Raw genomic sequence first — 19,480 nt, forward strand, 5'->3', positions numbered from 1 at the left:
TGGGCAGTTTATTTCCGCATTCTCCTAGTTAGTATTAAAGTGATGACCTATTGGAGTGAGAGAAGTGAGGGGTAGGGTGGGGAAGGAAGCCGCTGCGCGATGACGTCAAATCCTAGCACAGCCTGCACCAACTTGCCTCGTGCCTCAGTTACAAATGATGTCATCTATTTCAAATGCTGTGGCCCTCTCTTGAAATGAATCAGTTGAACGGAAAAATAATCCCTTTTCCAGAATCTTTTTTTTTTCAATTTTTAGAAGATCTTATTTACTTTTAGAAAGAGGGGAAGGGAGGGAGAAAGAGGAGAGAAACAGCAATGCACAAGAAATATATAGGATTGGTTGCCCATCTCGCACACCTCCAGCGGAGGATCTGGATGGCAGCCCAGGCATGTCCCTGGACCTGGAATTGAACAGGTGATCTTTTGGTCCACATGCCAGTGCTCAATCTGTTGAACCACAACAGCCAGAGCAAAGTTGGCCTTCGTTTTATTTAATCCTCAAGGAGAGTATGTCGAGGTTGGTCCTGTTAGTAAATGGTGTGTGTCCACTAAATGTAGTCTGAACGACTGAACATATTTGAGACTCCTTCGAGAAACTTTATGGAAAAATGCAAAAAGGCATTCTCCTTACTTCAGTGCGCATCTATATGGTTTGGGAAAATACCCTTGCAAATGTAATCTCTTTTTGTTGTTGTTTTCTCTTTTTTTTTTCACTTTTCCCTTTTTCTTAAAATGTAATTTCTAACAAGTTCCCTAGTTGGTGTGGCTCAGTGGATTGAGCGGCGGCCTGCGAAGCGAAAGGTCGCCGGTTCCATTCCCAGTCAGGGCACATGCCTGGATTGCTGGCCAGGTCCCCATTTGGGGATATGGGAGAGGCAACCAATCAATATATCTCTCACACACTGATATTTCTCTCCTCTTTCTCCTTCCCTTCCCCTCCCTCTAAAAATGAATAAATTAAAAAAGGTGTCCTGTATGATGCCTGCACTTCAGTTATTGCTGCAGTGTTGTATGCACGACACCTTTAACGTTAACTTTTCATTTTTTTAATTTTAAAAAGATTTTATTTATTTTTAGAGAGGGAAGGAGAAAAAGGGAGAGAAGCATCAATGTGTGGTTGCCCCTTGTGTGCCCCCTACTGGGGACCTGGCCCACAACCCAGGCATGTGCTGTGATTGGGAATCGAACTGGTGACTCTTTGATTTTGCAGGCCTGCACTCAATCCACTGAGCCACACCAGCCAGAGCAACATTAACTTTTTAAAGAACATTGCAATTCTATTTTGGTATCTTTTAAAATACATTGTTGCCTTAATATTCATAGTAAATTGATATCTATTTTCTGGAACATGTAAATAATGGGGAACTTCTTCTAAAACTGGAAGCGGGTTATTGGCACAATTCTCTTGCCTCATGTGCTGTAGTCAAAAAATACTTTTGGATTTTTTTTTAATGGAAACAAGGAGTTTGAGAGCCTGCTTTTTATTAAAATTATCATAGGGTGGGATGAGCAAAACATTAGCCTGGAGCTTGGAGTTTATCCTGAGGGCACCAGAGCACAGGTTTTAGATGTGGGTATGATGTGGTCAGAAGCCTCCGTCTTGGTTGTGGAGAGAGCCTTGGATGGAAAGATAATGGAAACAAGGAGACCAAAAATTACCATGTCCTGGGGAGAACTTTTTCTTTCATTGATTTATTCTTCCATTCAACAAACGCATATTGTACGTCAGTTAGTCTACATATATTAATTCATTTAATCTGCATAAAAACCCTATGAGGTAGCATCGTACAGATGAAAGCAGTGAAGCAGGAAGAAATATGCTCAAGGTCAAAGGGGTAGTCAGTGGCACAGAGAGTAGACAGTATAATGAATGGAAGGTGGGGCTATGCCTGGCATGTTTGAGGAAGAGCAAGAAGGCAAGCATACCTTAATTAAGTGATGGATACTAGGTGAGGTAATAACTCATGGCTTTGGCCTTAATAATGAGGCATTTCTCAAAAGTTACGTTGTAGGTTTAAGCACAACCAAGACTGGCCTGCTCTGCACAGGTCACCTAGAGCCAGCATACAGATATCTGTAGTTTTATTACTTATTCTTTGTGACCTCCTCGAAATTCCTCAAGTACCCATTTGTTTCATGACTGAAGGTCTATGAGGTTAATGACAGAGACTGTGAGATGAATGATGAGGGTTATCTGTGGGGTGAATGATGGGAATTTGTGGAATAAGTGATAGGATGTGGGGTAAATGATGGAAAATGTACAAGGTAACTGGGGTCTGTGGTGTGAGTGATAGAGGTTTGTGAGGTGAATGATGGGTGCTCTGTGGAGCAAATGAAAGGCTGGTGTGGGAGAGTAATAGGTGTTTTAAGACATAATGATGGGGTATATGAGGTGAGTAATGGGAGGGCCTCTGGGGTCTCTTGGTTAAATGATAGGGTCTTTAAGGTGAGTGATGGGTGAGTCTGTGGGGTCAGTGATGAGGGTCTTTGGAGTTAACAGGGTGGCTGTGAGATGAAAGATAGGGTGTCTGCGGGGTACCTAATCAGGAGACAAGAGGCACAGTAAATTCAAGAACTTGAAGATTTGGAAAATTCTCAGCCTGCCCCTATTGCAAAGAATGAGAAAGTGTGTTCTGGAGAGAACACCAAGGGTGTGGGTAGATCACGCCTTAAAAGAGATTGCAGGTGTGTGACTCATGAATATAATCAGCCATCATGGGAAACTCTGGGGTTAGTGATGGAGATTTGTGAGGTCTATGTGACTGAAGATCTGTGTGGTTAGGATGGGGATCTATGGCTGAGAGAATGGTGGTCTGTGGAAAGAGTGAGTGATGGAGGGATCTGTGGGGTCAGTTATGGGCCATCTTTGGCGTCAGTAATTAAAGATCTCTCAGTGTTAGGGTCAAGGCCTTTTATTACTTGGTTTTAAAAGTTGCCACCACTGCAAACCTCTTAGGTTCTCTTGGACTTTTGTCCCAACAGCTCCTCGCAGTAGCTCCATACAGCTCCTTTCTTCCCCATTTCTGGCCCTTTTGGTGCCTGACCATCAGCCTGAGTTTGAGAGATCGATTCACTTTGTCCTTTCCACCAGTGGGAGCAAGGATTGGACTCTTTTGGCAGGTGGAGGGTTTGTGATCAGCCAGTGTTCAAGCCTAAGCCATCCCTCATTAGTTCTACTTGCTCTTGGCTTTTGTGGCTTTGGCATCCAGCAGGCTCTGGGCACGGGTGAGCTGCTTCACAGAATCGAACACGAGGATTCCGGGCACCACCAGCCACAGGGTATTCATGAAAACAAAGTAGAACCAGAAGTGAAGCGGGTGGCCCAGCTCCCCATGCTGGAATCCATCGCGGTGCTCCGTCAGGAAGTAGAGCACATCCCCGTAGATCTGACCTGTGGGAGGTGGAAGGGAAAGGGGTAAACCCTGTGAGGAGGAGGAGCTATTCCAAAGCATTTTCCAAGTCACCATTCGCGGTCTCAGAGCTTAGGATCCCCATATTCAGAAAGCTAAGAATTCTGAAATCATATAGCTGCAAAATTGAAAAATCAGAAAAGTGAGAATTCCAGAAATCGGAAGCCGAGAATTTCAGAAACCACAGAGTTCATATTTCCAGAATTTAAGGAAGCTCAAAATCCTTTAATTCAAGACAGCTCAGGATTCCAGGACTAAAGAGAACTCACATTTTTTAGAACTAAAGAAAGTTAACAATTTAAGAACACAAGAGGACTGGATCTCAGATGAAAGAGGCTCAAAATCCTAAGTCCAGGGGACCAAAGGGCTCCCTGCCAGCATGGGCCACCTCATGTAACCTTCACAGGAGACTTTGTGATAGAGGAGGAGGAGAAATGAACACTTCCTGCTTGAGAAGACAGGCTGAGAGCGGCACGGGTGTTCTGAACTTCAAGGAATGTGTCATGCAGGTGGACTCAGCCTTGGATGGGCACAACTGAGAGATCCCACTAACATGGACGCCACCTGTGTCTGTGTATCCCCAATAATCCATCTAGCACCAGGTGTAGGCCGCCTCCTTACCCACAGAGACCACGAGCTGTAGGACAAAGCGGAGAGGCTGCTGGCGGAGAAAGGCGACCACCACCCAAATGCTGAGCGGTCCCCACAGCCAAGCTGTGATAGTCTCCATGCATATCGTGAAGTTGTCATTCCTGTGGGAGAGAGGATGGGGCAACATTGGCATCGCTGTGCTCTAACCACAGGGCACCCCGTTAGTGCTCCCTGACTCACCGCCACGCCAAACCAATTCAGGTCTCCCCTGATAGAGGCAAATACTTACAGAATGTATCGGCTGTCTCCCTTAGCATACTCTTTCCCTGAAAAAGACAAGAGACTTACATGAAGAATAAAGGCAGGAAAAGGAACTGAGGGCCCATGTAATAAGGCAGGCTTTACAACCTCTCCATGTCTCTATTTCCTCATCTGAAAATGGGGTAGCTGTTTGGATTTTAGAGTTAATATATATGTACAAGATAATGTGTGCAAACCTAACACAGAATGGTAAGTGTTTCTGTGATTGGTATTCGATAAATACCTGTAGAATAAAAGGAAGCAGGTATAGATGATGGAGTGAATGAAGCAGCCAATGAGAAAGGGGAGGCGGGAGGAAAAGAGGGAGGGAGGGAGAGAGAGAGAAAATGAAGGTAACAGATGAACGAATGAAAGAGTGAACAGAAAATCAGCGAGAAAAAGGCAGATCACACAATATAAAAACAGGCAGGAGACTGGAGTATGTTCTTCACTAAAGAGGATATCTAAATGGTCATTAAGTAAAAGCAAATTAAAACCACATAATGAGCTATCACTCATATCTACTAGAAGGACTACAATTTAAGAAACACCTGATCATACCAAGTGTCAGTGACAGTGTAGAACTCTCTTATGCTGCTGGTGAGAATATAAAATGATACAGCCATTTTTGAAAACAGTTTGGCAGTTTTTCATAAAGTTAAACATACATCTACCATACAATCCAGCCCCTTCTCCATATTTACACAAGAGAAATGAAAGCAGATCTCCACACAAAGACTTGTATAACAATGTTCATAGCACTTTTCTTCATGAGGCCAAAAAGGAGTATTGCTTATAATAGTAAAAGACTGGGGGAAATGCCCACCAATACTAGACAAGTCAAATAATTTTGTAACAGCTATACTTTGAAAGCTCTTTATGAACTAATGAGGAGTGACCTGGTTTAAAAAAGCCAAGTTCTGAAGTGTATATAGCATGTTATCATTTGTTTACACAAAAGGGAAAAATAAAAACAATGATAATAATAATAAACAGTTATATGGCATCTACTGTTTGCCAAACACTGTTCTAAGTGCCTTACATATATTTGGGTATTATTATTATCCCCCTTTTACAATTGAGCAAACTGAGGCTTCTCTGTGTAACTTATGTGTAAATAAACCTTGGAAGAAAACAAACAATTCTTAATAGTGGTTAATAATTAGCAAAACCCGGTGGACAGAAGGTAGATTTTCACTACATACCTCTTAAAGTGGTTTGTTTTTTGACCCATGTGAATGTATATGCGACAACAAAGTTAAATTTTTAAACAAATTAATAAAAGGATTGGTAGTAAACATTTAAGCCAATCCCTGCTCGGAAAATTTCCTCCCATAGTACATGAAAGAACTCAGGACTCACAGAGTTGGGACAAGAAGGCTTGGTCTCCAAGAAGGTCCTCGTGGTAGAGACTGAACCAGCCCTCAATCACCATGTGAATGAACCCACACACTGCAAACCAGCAAAGGGACAGTCTCCTCCAGGTCCCCAGTGGGATGACGGCAGCACGTCCTGACAACAGCCATGTGGTCACAACTAAGACCCCAGAGGCGGAGAAGAGGCCAGCCAGTATATGCCAGGTAGGGCAGTCATTAGGCACAAAGTTGTCCAGTCTCAGGTGCCGAGGCCAGTATGGGTGCAAGGGGCTAGCATTGGTGGCCATTTCTTTGTTGGCTGAAGGCTTTGTGTGGATAAGTAGAAAGAAGAAAAACGGAAGAGAAAAACCTTAAATAGAAAGCACAGAATGAGATCATAAAATCAAATCCAAATGGTTTATTCTCACAAGAAATACAAATGGATTAAATTTATCAGTTAATAACTTGTAAAACTGGACTAAAAACAAAATATAATTATATGCTGTTTTAAAAGCATGACTATAAGGCCACAGGAAGACTGAAATCTTGTTCCTGTCCTCTGGGAGCCGTATGTGATAGACACAGTAATCAGACCAGTTCTCTGCCATCAGGGGTCAGTGTCAGCTAGAAAGACACAGGAACTTGGCCGGGTCCTTGCCCTCAGGGGGTTACAGTGCTCGCGGAGACACAGACACCAGGTTCGGTCCCATTGGAGTGGGTCCGTGTCTTGCCTCGTTCAGCGGATAGCTATTCCCTTTCTGCGGCAGGACAGAAGAGAGAAGACTAACGAGAAGAACAACCCTCATAAAATGTGTGGAAAGCCAGATGCTTCCCGCAATAGCTTACACCACCTTTAACCTGCAAGAAAAGGGAAAGTGGGAGGCACAGGTCTAGCGCGCGCGGCGCTTATAGGGGAAAAAGGAGAGTTAAATACAGAGACCACCAATTAAAACTAGAACCCTCTAGTCCCGCTGCCCAATGAGAAGGAGGACCTTCTGTAGTTCGGACAACCACGCTGTAGCGGAGGTGGGGCGGTATCGCGCAGGCGCCTGGGGGTGGTTGGTAGGGTGGCGGTGTGGGAGGGAAGGGTCTCGCACCGACGCGCCTAGGGGCTGGCCATTTAGCACCGGAGAGCTAGGGGATGGAGTGGCAGCCCAGGCGCGGGGGCACTCACCCTGTGGCGCGGTGGCAGCGGTCTCTCCTACAGGTTCCTGCCTTTTTTGAGGCTGTCTTGTGGGCTCTGTTACAGATCTAGTTCAAACCTATTTCTTTAGTTTTCTTGTCTTACGGAGTTGGCCAATGGAGGGGTTGGGAAGGCGGCCCGTGTCGCCCCCAACCAATAGGAGCTCTCCGTGTGCCGCCGGATCCGCCCTCAAGCATGGTGCCATTTTCGCTGTTGGCTGAGCCGGAGTCAGGAGGTGGTTGAAGTCAGGAACTGCCGAGGTTCGTAGGCGTTTCCTGTCTGCAGCTAGTCTTGGCTTCAATTTTCCTATCCCTTTATCAGTCAGTCATCTGGGAAAGTGGGTAGTCATCCTCATCGTCTGCTGTTGAATCAGCATTGCGTTGCGTCCTCTCAACTTTGCCCTCATTTTCTAAACAGACCAATTAATTTCCAGACAAACCTTCAGTCTTAACGCGCGAATGCGCAATAAAACAATACGAAGATCACATCCTGTACAGTACGCCTCCATCCTCTACCTTAGCGTTCAGGACCCCTTAACAGCCATCTTCACCTCTTTCGACTTAAAGTGAGAAAAAGCTCCTTGAGGGCCAGTTGACATGGAGACCCTCAGTCTCCCTATGCCAGCTCTCAAGAACAAATCGGAACTCCACAACTCTAAGCCAGTGGGTACCCAGATCGCATAATCAGTCAGAATTCAGACTCATCCCAGACCTCCTAGCCAATTACAACTCACAACCCTCAGTCCTAAGGATCAGTAAACATCAACTCTGTCTTGCTTTCCATTCTTTCTATCTCAGTCAGAGAAACCAATCAGAATGGGGATCCTTCAGTTTTCCAGCCAATTGGTATCAGGCCTACCCCATATGCAACTATCTAATTTGTCCAGGCCCCACTCAAATCAAGCGGTGCCATCCTCAGGTTCATCATCCAATCATGAACAATAGTAAATTAGCCATGAACTAATCTAATCACAACCTGCTCCCTCTTCATGATGTCCAGCTTCCAAACCTTTATCCATGCTGTGCCCCTTTCCTCACTCACTTCTATTCCCCACTGAGCAGTGAAGAAAGAGTCTTTTGTATATTTCCTACTTTTATTTGACAATAACAAACTGTATATAAAAAGGGAGTACGAAGGTGGGGAGGCCGTGTATCTTTTCCATTCTGCTTCTCCAAGCATCCCCCACCCCTAGGCCCCAGCAGGGCCTACCCCCCTTCCACCTTGTGACGGGGTGGGGATCAGCAGGCATGGAAATCCGGTGTGTGTGTGTGTGTGTGTGTGTGTGTGCGCGCGCGCGCGCGTGTGCGCGCGTAGAGGTGTTGAGGGGGGTCTATGAATGAGAGGGGTCAAGAACTAGAGAGAGAGTTTTCCCTCATCCTCCATCAGAGCTGGCACCCTGAAGAGGGGTCTTGAGGGAGCTGGAAGTGTCCACAGATGTGCCTCAGGCTATGAGACGGTAGAATATCCAGCATCCAAAAGTGACCCAGTGACTGGCCCAGCTGAGCTCTGACCACTTGTGGACAGTATATGCCATGCCATAGCCCTGTGGGAGAGAAAGAGGTGATGGTCCCATTCAACAAGAACAAAGAAGGCCTCAGGAAAACCCATCCTTTGCTGAAGGCCATTTCTGTGACTCCATGGTAACCATAGGTGAGGCCCCAGAGAAGAGACTGGGTACATATAAAAGGTAAGCAGATTTAGTTTTTTTCTTTTGTTTTCTTTAAAAACCATTTAAAAAACTAGGCAAGACAGCCTCACTCTCTGACTTGTAGTCTCCCTTATAGGTAAAGAACCCATTAAGCCCTAGCTGGTGTGGCTCAGTGGATTGAGCGCTGGCCTGCAAAGCAAAGGGTCGCCAGTTCGACTCCCAGTGTAGGGCATATGCCTGGGTTGTGGGCCAGGTCCCCAGAAAGGGGTGAACGAGATGCAACCACACATTGATGTTTCTCTCCCTCTTTCTCCTCTAAGAAAAAAAAAGAAAAGGAACCCGTAGAAATTAATTTTTTAAAAAGGACAAAAATAGGCCCTGGCTGGTGTGGGTCAGTGGATTGAGTGCCGACCTGTGAACCAAAGGGTTGTTGGTTCGATTTCCAGTCAGGGCACATGCCTGGGTAGCGGGCCAGGTTCCCAGTAGGGGGTGCACGAGATGGCAACCACACATTGATATTTTCCTCTCTTTCTCCCTCCCGTCCCCTCTAAAAATAAATAAAAACCTTTTTAAAAACTAAAAATAAATAAAATCTTTTAAAAAAGGACAAAAATTGGCAAAGGAGGTAAGTAGGCCATTCTCAGTATAAGAAAAAAAAAAACCCCAAATGGCTCTTAAACATATGGCTTCACTCATAATCTTCCTCCTGTCAAACTGGCAAACACATCCAGGTAGTCTGAGATACACTCTGTTGGTGAGGTGACAGACACGTTCACATACTGCTGGTGGGAGGTAACTTCTCCATTTTGATTACCAAGAACAGATCCTACCGTTCTGTCTTCACCTGTGTGAATGTGAATCCACATGACTATGGCTACAAGGATATTAGTTGCTGCACTGTCATTTGCAGTAGGAAGGGACTGGAAATCACCTGGATGTGCACTGGTAAGGGACAAACTACACTTTGTCATATCCTTACAATGGAAATAATGAGTGAGGACACTTTATGTTCTAATGTGGAAGGGTTTTCAAGGATTTATATACTAAAAAGACAGGTAGCACAGTAGCATTCATGAGATACCTCTAGGGTAAAAACCGGGGGGAGGGAATGAAAATATATTTTTATATTTGCTTATTATGCTTAAATTTAAGGATATTTTAATAAATGAATGAAAGTGGTTACCTGTAAGAGGGCAGTGAGTAGATGGTAGGAGCAAGACTTTCCCTTGACTACCCTGAATACTGTTTTGTTTTTTGAACCTTGTGATATACATTAACTATTTTTAAATGTTTTAATTAAAATAAGATAAAAATTTTATTTAAAAGGAAGCAAAACCCAGATTTTGCACAGTCAACCTGAATAAAAGTGAAAAATTATTTTTAATAATCCCTGGCTGGTGTGGCTCAGTGCGCTGGGCACCAGCCTGTGAACCGAGGGGTCACTGGTTCAGTTCCCAGTTGGGGCACATGCCTGGGGTGTAAGCAGGGTCCCCAGTACTGGGCATGTGAGAGGCAACCTATTGATGTTTCTTACATATCAGTGTTTCTCTCCCTCCTTTTCTCCTTCCTTTCTCCTCTCTCTAAGAAATAAATAAAATCTTTTAAAAATTGTTTTTAATGATAAAAATGATATAAAATAAGTTTTATTTTTAATTAAAAGTTTAAAAGAGAAACAACAAGAACAAAAAAGAGAAACAGAACCTGGATCCTGCAAGAGCCATATGAATAAACATTATTTTTAAAATAGTTTTTCATTTAAAAAGGAGTAAAATCTGGAATGTGCATACTCCACATGAATAAAAATAAAAATAGTATATATATTTTAAAGATTTTATTTACTTATTTTTAGAGAGAGGGGAAGGGAGGGAGCAGGAGATGGGAGAGAAACATTAATGTGCAAGAGTTACATCCATTGGTTGCCTCTTGCACGCCCCGAACTGGGGACCCGGCCCTCAGCTCAGGCATGTGCCCTGACTGAGAATCAAACCAGTGACCCTCTTTGGTTCACAGACCAGCACTCAATCCACTGAGCCACACCAGCCAGGCCACAAAATAGTATATACATGTTAATATACATTTTTAAAGTAAAATCCAGAGTTTGTAAACTCAACCTGAGTAAAGATATCTAAAAAACTAAATAAGAAAGAAATCTTGCAAATTCTATCTAAACAAAAATATGATAAAATGACTAATTGAGAAAAAGTAAAAGCTGGATTTTACACTTCATCTCTATAAAATAAATCTTACAAGTAAAATAAACATATTTTGCACACTTCACTCAAATAAAAGACCCAGCAATGTGAATCAACCAGAGGGACAATGGGAAAGAAGAAAGACCAAGGAGCACTGGCTACACAAGGTAGAGACACCGCCCAAAGTCCTCATGCCTCACCCTCCCCGCCCCACTTTGTCCTCATGGTTCCCATGAGCAGGTAGCACATCCCTGGGTACCCCCAACCCAGGGTCCCATCTCACCTGCTCCTCTGTGGTATCATCCACATCGACATCGAACAGGGAGCCCAGGTAGGCCAGGTGGAAGATGGCCAGGGCCCCAAAGAGCAGGTTTAAGGCTCGTACCCCTAGGCCCTGTTGGGGGACAGATGGATTTGCTTGGCAGCTGGACCAACTCAATGTCTCTCAGTACCACCTGGACAGGGGAGCCCAGGGAGATGCACAAAGTGCAGTGGATTCCAGGAATGAGAATATCCACAGCACCCCAGGGGTAGGAAAGAGATGGCTCGGTTCCTCCTGTGGGAGCTCAAGAGGTATCCAGGGATGAGGGTATTGTTAGCATTGAGGGCATCCAGGTTGAGGGAGATGTGAGTATTCAGGGAAAGGAGGCAGAATGGTGGAGCTCTGAGTTGGTGGCTTATGGTAATAAACATCAGTTGTCAGATGGGAGGCAAATCTGAGGTTGTCTGTACGTCTTATTGCAAACAGAATAAAACATACAAACAAACAAGCAAACGAAAGCAAATCCCCACCACATCCTAAGGGCGTACCATTCTCCTCCCTGCTCACTTTGCTCAGGCCACACTGGCCTCCTTGCTGTTCCTCAGATATTCCAGGCCCACCCCCATCTCAGGGCCCTTACGCTGGTTCTTCCCTTTGCCTGGAATGCTTCTGTCCCTCACCTCCTTCAGCTAAAGTACTCAAAGGCACCTCCCTGTTTAAAATTGAATCCACTTACCTCTGATACTTCCCTTCTCCTTTCCCTTACGTATTTCCTCCTTGACACTAATTGCAGCCTAACAAACTATTATGCTTTACTGACTTATTTTTTATTTACTGTCTCTCCTGTTAAACTGTTTGTCCCAGAGGACTGGAATTTTATAGTCTGTTTTGTTCGCCATTGTATCTCCAGCATCTAAAACAGTCCTGGTACCAGAGGGTGATCAATAAATGTTCACTGGGGACATGAATGCCTGGTGTGTATACAGCAGGTGCTTGATAAACATCTGTTAGAGAGACAGGTGGCAGTGAAGAGAGATGACGTTCTGGGGATGGCTCAGGCACCAGAGGAAGCTGGGCACCCTGAGGCAGATATAAGATGGAGGCAGAAGTGACATTTTTGATGGGGAGTGTTGGGCTTGAGGTTGCCCAGGCTGAACTCTCACCAAGCGATGCTGGTGTGAACAGTCTGGTGGGCACCGTTTCGACAAGACGCAGGCACTGAGGATCCGAGCCAGGCGCTTCCGGAGGACTGGGATTGATGGGAGGGGGGAGGTTAGGGGGTCACGTTAGCCTCAGGGGACAGTGGTTCCAGCCCCCAACCAATCTTCCCTCCTGTCTGCTAGGCTGGGTTCTGTACTCACCATGCTCCACATAAGTGATAAATGCCAGGGACAGTAGCACCGCAGCCAGGTGGAAGCTGAAGCCCTGGTGGGGCCCCAGGGGGCAATGAGGTGAGTGAAGAGGAGGCCCTGCTACCCCCCACCCATCTTCCACCCTAATCCTACTTCACCCTGCTCACGTGCAGGAGGGCGCTGGCTGCATAGGTGACCAGCACAGCTGAGAAGGTCCCCAGGCGAAGAGCATTCTTGAAAACATCTGGAAGAGGGTGATGCGGGTCAGGAGTCTCCCAAGATTCCCTCCTGCCCTTCCTGGGGGGGGGGGCCGTAAGGCAGGGTGAGGATACACACAACATGTTGGAAGCCCCAGGATAAAGTCTTCATAATGGTCTCATACTTCATATGTCCAAAACTTAGCTCCTGGACTTTCCTCCCAACCTGATCCCCCCACAGTGTTCCCAAGTTTAGCCAGAGTCAACTCCACCCTTCGCGTTCCTCAGGACAAAAACTTGAGAATCACCCTTGATCTGTCCTCCCCACTCTCACAACCAAACTCAGCCAATCCTGTCAGCGTCATGATCAGAATTTATTCAGAATCCAACCTCTTCTTTCCCCGTCCACTGCTGCTCACCACCACCCCAGGCCTAGACTGCTGCAGTGGCCTCACTGCTTTTGTCTTCATCTCCTCCCCATCTGTCCTCACGACAGCCAGTGGGTCTTATTACAACTCAAATGAGCCCAAGGCCCTCCTCTGCTCAGACCCATGCTGTGGCTCCCGCTCTCACAGAAAAAGCCAAAGTCTGCCCCATGGCCAGTGAGGCCCCACAGACCAGGCCTCTGTCACCAACCTCTCTGACCTCACCTCCTACCACTGGCCTCCTTGGCTCTCTCTCAGGGTTTTTGCATTGGATGTCCCTTCCATCTGTTACACTCCTCTCCCACATATTCAAATTGCTTGCTCTCTCACCTTCTTCAAGTCTTAAATGCCACCTCCTCCCTGGGACTGGCTCTGGCTAATTTTATGTTAAATGGCAACCTCCTACCCCCAACTGGCAATACTCCCAAATCATTCTTTCCTGCTTTGTTATTTTTTTTTTTACCACAGCACTTGTCACCATCTGAACTACTGTGTATATTTTCTCTTATTACCTGCTCCCCCTACAAAAATGCCAATTCCACAAGGGCAGGGATTTGGGGTGTTGTTTGTTTTTGTTTGTTTTTGTTTTTTGTTTTTTGTTTGTTTGTTCTTTGGTCCCTGCAGTACCTTCAGTGCTTAACACACAATAGGTTCTCAGTAAATGTTTGTTGTATGGATATGTGAAAGGGCCTGAGGTAAGGACTTCCCATTCTTGGTGTGGTGACTTGGTGACTCACAGTTATTTAGCCAATAAGACATGGGCAGGTTCCAGCTTGTGACAACTTCCACCATGGACCGAGGCAGCTCCACATTCAGTGGCTTGGACACCGTCAGGTCCCTGAGAGCAAAAGAAATACAAATATATCTGGTATCTCAGCCTAGCTGACTGCCACACTTGTCTTGGCTATTTCCTCCCATGGGAGCACCCCCTCCCTGCAAGCTCCTCTAGGCGGCACCCTGTGGGAGAGGCTGGCCCCCAGCCCTCCCCACCATTCCAGGTGATCCTTCTCCTCGGTGAAGCCAGCTCCCGCCAATGTGGTCGTGGCCTCGGACAAGAAGCCCACAAAATAGTTGCTGAAGTGGAAGGAGACAGCACTCTCGTAGGCTCGCAGCCACCTGGGGAGAAAGGAATAGGGGGAAGAGGCATCATGCCCAGGGCCTAGCATGACACCACCACGTATCATCATCCCCGGCCCCACTCTGCAGACTCACCTTACCATGGTGCCCCTAAGGCCCGCGGGGGTCAGCAAGGCAGCAGAGAAGAAAGGAAAGAGAGTCAGAGGCCCAGGAGGCTGGCCTGAATTGTTTGTAGACAAGACAGAAACACAGTGGCAAAAAGAGGTGCAGTGTGATAGTTACACACATACATACATTGTCAGTTTCATGGGACTCAAAAGGATGTGTGAGCTGCCCTATAATATGACAGTCTTGCAGTCCTACATGGTCACACATCCAGACCCAGCCACTGTCAGAGGGCTGACCTAACAGCTCCACACTGTGACACAGCTACTTGGCCAGACAGAAATACTATCAGACTCCCAGCCTCGTGGCTCTCCAACCTGATTCGCTGACCATAAGACACACAAAAGTCCTATAGTTAGGCACAGAGATTATCAAGCACCCTGCTATGGCCACATACACAAGTCTACATCAAGACAGTCATCCTGTCAGTCATACAACAGACACAGTAAAAAACAGGCAGAGTCCCAAATTGGAAAAAAGGTCGGTTCTGGAATCAGACCTGGGATTAATGCCTGGCAGCTTAACTGGGTGACACTGGGCAAGTCACTCCACCTTCCAGAGCCCCATTCGGCATCAGACACAATCAATGGCCAGTGAGTGCGGGAGGAAGGGGGGGTCATACAGTCAAACAGCCGGATGAAACCCTAGAGTCATATCAGAAGCCAATGGTCAGTGCTGCACACAGGCACAGGCACGCAGTGGGTCACAACTCCTCAGCTACACAATACCATGCAGCCAGCAAAGGCAGACCTGCAGGCAGAATCCATCACAGACAGGCACATACCACGCTACGGTCAGACCCATTCCCAGCCAGAGTTACAGACCAGCCAGACTTACCCGGTGACAGCCACACACTCCGTCATGGACAATGGCACAGCCAGACAGCCAGAACTCCAGTCCCGCATAGGGAGCCAGTGGCTAAGGGACAAACAATCCATACACACACCTAGCCAGGGTCACAGACAGGTCAGTCAGCATCGCCAACCAACACATACTTGTCACTCTCCGTTACAGTCATGTAACTTGCTTCCAATGGTGAAACAGCAGAAGAGATGGATATTCATACACAGTATGTGTCAGTGTCAGTCATACACAGAGTCACAGAGCCAATCTTGGCCAGACGACAGCCACAGAGGGACACTCAGTCTCTGTCCAGTCATGGGGAAGGATGGTCAGATGGTCTCAGACTTAACAGAACCCAGAGGTCAGAGAGTGCCCCAACCCCCCAGCGAGCCCACTCGCCCTCGGCACCTGCCCTCATTTACCTGGCTTTGCGTTTCTTGCTGTAGTAACAGAAGATAGACAGAAGCATTAAGAGACAGGCTCAGAGCTGGGGAGACCCCAGGTCCCTACCCAACCCCCTCTCTGCAGGGCAGAGGCCTCAAAGGCCGTGCTCACTTTCGAAGGAGGCGGTCACCATCAAGAGGGATGAAGTACGGGAAGAGGTAAGGGCCCACACAGGTGGACAGCACAAGGCATAGCAGGGCCAGTGCCAGGCTCCGGGCCACCTTCTGTAGCCATCGGCGACTCTGTGGGGATCAAGGCTCCATGAAGACTGCCCCGTGGGGGCTCCCATAGTCCCTGCCCACCTGTCCACCCGGAACCTCACCAGCGGGCGACCTTGGACAGCCTGTAGGTAGCTGTGGAAGGATATCCAGGGCCCAAAGACGATGGTGCCCACGAAGTAGAGGTAGCCCATGAACTCCACAGGTGAGGGCACCGCACCCACCTCGCCCCGGTCCAGGTCGAAGCCCAGAGACACCGCCTTCATGGCCACGATCATCTGGGCCCCTATGTGTGGTGCCCATGGTCAAGTGAATGGGCAGAGAGCAGGTCAGCATGGGGGGATGGCAAGCACCAGGTGAGGGGTGGTAGGAAAAGAGCAGTTCAAGGGTGGAAAGGTAGACATGGAGTCAGATGGGCAGATGAGCAGGTGGGCCCAGGACTGGCAGATGCCCTTTTTCAACAGTCAGGCACATACATGGGATGGGAAAGACAGAGGAGGGAAAAGGCGTGGCAGAGAGAGACACAGATGTAAAGGGAATCTGAGGCCTGCATGTCCAGTGGGGTGGGCAGATGAGGGACAAAAGTGGGGAAGGAAAGACAGGGTTGGGGGAATTAGGAGTTGTAGAATGGGGCAGGGGGCTGGGGCAGGTGAGAGGACCAGGGCTTCCTACCTCGCATCTTGTGCCATGTCACGGTGTCCACCATGTGCATCTCACTGAGGAGAAAAGGTGGCACTCTTGGGCCCCTGACTCCCACGGCCTCAGAGACCACAAAGGGTGGACCAAGGTTCACAGAGGGTTATGCCTTCCCCCGTCCTGCACAACCTCATGGAAGAATAATTCTCCAGGACTCCCTCCTCCAGAGGGAGCTCAAAGCCCAGCCTGTTCTGTGCAGCCTTTAGAAAGAACCAGTCTCCCACATTCCCTCCTCCAGGAACACCTCACCCTCTTCCTGTCCTGAACAACCTCACAAGGAGCAGCCAGGGGCCCCGCCCCACCCTTCTGCCAACAGTGTGGGAATGAGGGCTCACATCCATACCCCATGAGCAGGTAGATGAGAATGGTGACGGAGAGGAAGACGCCGCGATGGGAGGAATGTCGGCAGAGGAACAGCACGAGGTAGCACAGGAGGCTGAGCAGCACAACCCAAACCATGTGTAGCTGGAAGAAGTGGTAGAGGCTGAAGAATCCGCCTGCCACGGTGCTTGCATGCTTCAGGTAGGATGGTAACCCTTCAGGTAAGAGAAGGAGAGAAAACAAGAAAGGGAAGTTGGGAGGGCTGACAGGAAAGGAGGGCAACCTGAGCAAAGAGCCCAGCCTGGGCACAGGTCTAGAGGTTATAATGTGGTGGGATTGCAGGGGGCCCAAAGCAGGTGTTGGGGAGCTGGAGAGGTGGCAAGACCGGGGTTTAAAGAAAAGAAATATCTATAAAGGATTTATTTGGAAACCCTGGGAGAAATGTGAGGATCAACTTATATTGGGTAATATTATTGCATCCAGATTAAATTTCTTTTTTTAAAACACTGGTTTTTTTTTAAAAAAAGATTTTATTTATTTTATTTTTAGAGAGGGGAAGAGAGGGAGAAAGAAAGGGAGAGAAACATCAATGTGTGGTTGCATTTTGTGCGCCCCCTGCTGGGGACCTGGCCTGCAACCCAGGCGTGTGCCTTACATTGGGAATTGAACCGGTGACCAATTGGTTCGCAGGTCGGCACTCAGTCCACTGAGCCACACCACCTAGGGCTAGATTAAATTTCTTGAGGTGATGGTTGAGGCTGTGGTTGTTGGTGGAAGATGTCCTTACTCTTTGGGGACACACACTGATGGATTTGGGGTAAAGTGTCAGCAGGTTATTCAAGTAATTTAGGAAGATGATAGATAGGGAGAGAGAGAGAGAGAGAGAAAGAGAGAGAGAGAGAGTGGGCATTAGTGGGAAGATATTGACAGTTGGAGAATCTGGTAGTGCATATATGGGTGTTCACTGTACTATTCTTTCAACTTCAGTAACTGAAATATTTCAAAATGATAAACCTAAGAAAAACAAAACATCCATTTAAAATAAAAGAAAGTGTAAAACCTTTGAATTTCAGATTTCTAAAATTCTCAGCATCCTATAGGGACCTTGGGAACTTGGAATCTTATCATTTGGATATAGGCATGCTGTGATTGTGGAAACATTCCAGAATCCCAGAATCCAGAAATCTCATCCTGCCCGGATTCTAGAAATCCAGAATGCCAGCATTTTGGAAGCCTAGAATGTGAGAATTTCAAGTTGTCAGATCCCCAGATCCTGTAATGTGGTACTTTGGGATTCCATAACCCTTTGACACCAGCATTCCAGAATCTTATAACCTTGGGATGTAGACACTTCGGGATCCCCAAATCCAAGAACCTCAACTCTCCAGAATCCTAGAACGCAGGAATTCTGAAAGGCATGGCTTGGCATGGCTGGACATGGCTTGGTGTGGTGTGGCATCGGGTGGCTGGGTGTAGCAGGATGTGGTGTGGTAGAATGGTGCCTAGCCTGGTGGGATGTGGTGGACTGGACATGTTGGCATCTCGCTTGGCATGGCAAGATGTGGCAGAATAAGGTGTGGCTTGGTATGGATGAATGTGGCAGATGTGATATGGACTGGCATGGTGGTACATAGTGTGGCAGGCACTTACCAAGCCTCCAGAAGAGGCGGCAGGCGAGGCAGATGGCAAGGAGCAGCCAGATCTGGTCAAGGCCCTGCTGGGCAGTAGGCAGGAGACAGCCCTGCAGCAGCTGCTGGAAAAATTCCTGGCGGCTGAAGGTGGCCATTGCAGCCCCCCACGGATGGATGGACAGATGGATGGACCTGTGAAAGTGGGGACACAGAACTGGGATGTCCATGGGGCAGACCATGCTCAAGGGATAGACTTCAGTTTGGGGCTGTCCAACCCATGTAGACACAAGATACTGAGGTATTGGGGGAGGGTATGAGTGTCAGGTACATCAGACTGAGCCGCCAACTGTGTGTGTGGGTGTCCTGAGTGCACACACACAGCCCATGACCTGTGGTGAATGAAGGACTCGAATCTCTCCTATGTTATGAGGAATCGTGGTCCAATGGGGGAATGAATGGTGTACATTCCAGGCCGGTATAGCAAATGGGGGGGCCTCTGGTTTCCAAGGTAGAGTCACTCTGTGTGGAGGGCAGATAGGGAGATCCTATGACATTTGGGGGCCATGTGCATCTCTCCTTGTACAGACGTGACGGGTGTCCTGTATCCCCAGCGTGCCCCATCTCACCCCCACTCGGCCACTCCTGGCCAGCAACAAAGCCCTGCCCAGACCCAGGGGCTTCAGAAAGGTGGTGGTGGTGGTTGGGGGTAAAGGAGGAGGGGGAGTTTGAAAGGTGATGGAGAGGGGACCCCGGAACACGCGCTGCAGACCAGTGCGGGGAGGCCGGCTCAGGATGGGAGCGGAGGAGCCGCGCGTGCATTCCTGTGACCTACCTGGCAGGAAGGAAGCTGCGGTCCCAGGGGCCGGGGACTCACCGCCGCCGCCGCCACCGTCGCCGCCTCCTCCCGGCAGCCTCCCCAGCAGGCCGCAAGGCCGGGACCAGTTGCGGCTCCCTGGGCAGCGCGGCGAGCGGGCCCTTTAAATCCCGGGAAGGCCCGGCTTGCCAGCTCGGCCAATGAGAGGGCAGGAGCGGGGCGGGACTGGCGGAGGAGGAGGGAAGCTGGAGGGTCGAAGGAAGGAGGAGCGGGAGGTTGAGAGGAGCCGGGCACTGGGGGATGTTTGCGCCTACCACGTTCGCGCCTGCACCGTTCCGGCCCTGAGTAGTGCAGCCC

General features: G+C 48.0%; 2 protein-coding genes across 5 annotated transcripts; both read right to left on the minus strand.

Annotated features, from left to right (window-relative positions):
- Window positions 1-1,728: 1,728 nt before the first annotated feature.
- EBP (EBP cholestenol delta-isomerase) lies at window positions 1,729-6,930 on the minus strand. Of its 2 annotated transcripts, none has more exons than XM_054566378.1 (5): window positions 6,830-6,930; window positions 5,663-5,981; window positions 4,290-4,326; window positions 4,031-4,161; window positions 1,729-3,390 (listed from the first exon to the last, which is right to left on the minus strand). In XM_054566378.1, exons 2-5 carry the CDS (start codon window positions 5,961-5,963, stop codon window positions 3,173-3,175), a joined length of 687 nt encoding a protein of 228 aa, XP_054422353.1. In that variant the 5' UTR covers window positions 5,964-5,981; window positions 6,830-6,930; the 3' UTR covers window positions 1,729-3,172. The 2 variants fall into 2 exon arrangements, with proteins under 2 accessions (XP_054422353.1, XP_054422352.1); XM_054566377.1 differs by having other exon boundaries at window positions 5,663-6,025.
- Window positions 6,931-8,182: 1,252 nt separating this feature from the next.
- PORCN (porcupine O-acyltransferase) lies at window positions 8,183-19,278 on the minus strand. 3 transcript variants are annotated; one of them, XM_054566379.1, is made up of 15 exons: window positions 19,142-19,278; window positions 18,329-18,501; window positions 16,701-16,893; window positions 16,334-16,377; window positions 15,766-15,947; window positions 15,555-15,685; window positions 15,422-15,439; window positions 14,127-14,141; window positions 13,905-14,030; window positions 13,652-13,752; window positions 12,460-12,536; window positions 12,302-12,365; window positions 12,104-12,189; window positions 10,962-11,072; window positions 8,183-8,381 (listed from the first exon to the last, which is right to left on the minus strand). In XM_054566379.1, the coding sequence occupies exons 2-15, from the start codon at window positions 18,462-18,464 to the stop codon at window positions 8,280-8,282; spliced, it is 1,386 nt and encodes a 461-aa protein (XP_054422354.1). In that variant the 5' UTR covers window positions 18,465-18,501; window positions 19,142-19,278; the 3' UTR covers window positions 8,183-8,279. The 3 variants fall into 3 exon arrangements, with proteins under 3 accessions (XP_054422354.1, XP_054422355.1, XP_054422357.1); XM_054566380.1 differs by lacking the exon at window positions 15,422-15,439; XM_054566382.1 differs by lacking the exons at window positions 14,127-14,141; window positions 15,422-15,439.
- Window positions 19,279-19,480: the final 202 nt, after the last annotated feature.

Source organism: Pteronotus mesoamericanus, unplaced genomic scaffold (genome assembly GCF_021234165.1).
Source record: "Pteronotus mesoamericanus isolate MK-2021 breed Mesoamerican mustached bat unplaced genomic scaffold, CSHL_Meso_final contig_173, whole genome shotgun sequence".
Taxonomy (NCBI): Eukaryota; Metazoa; Chordata; class Mammalia; order Chiroptera; family Mormoopidae; genus Pteronotus; species Pteronotus mesoamericanus.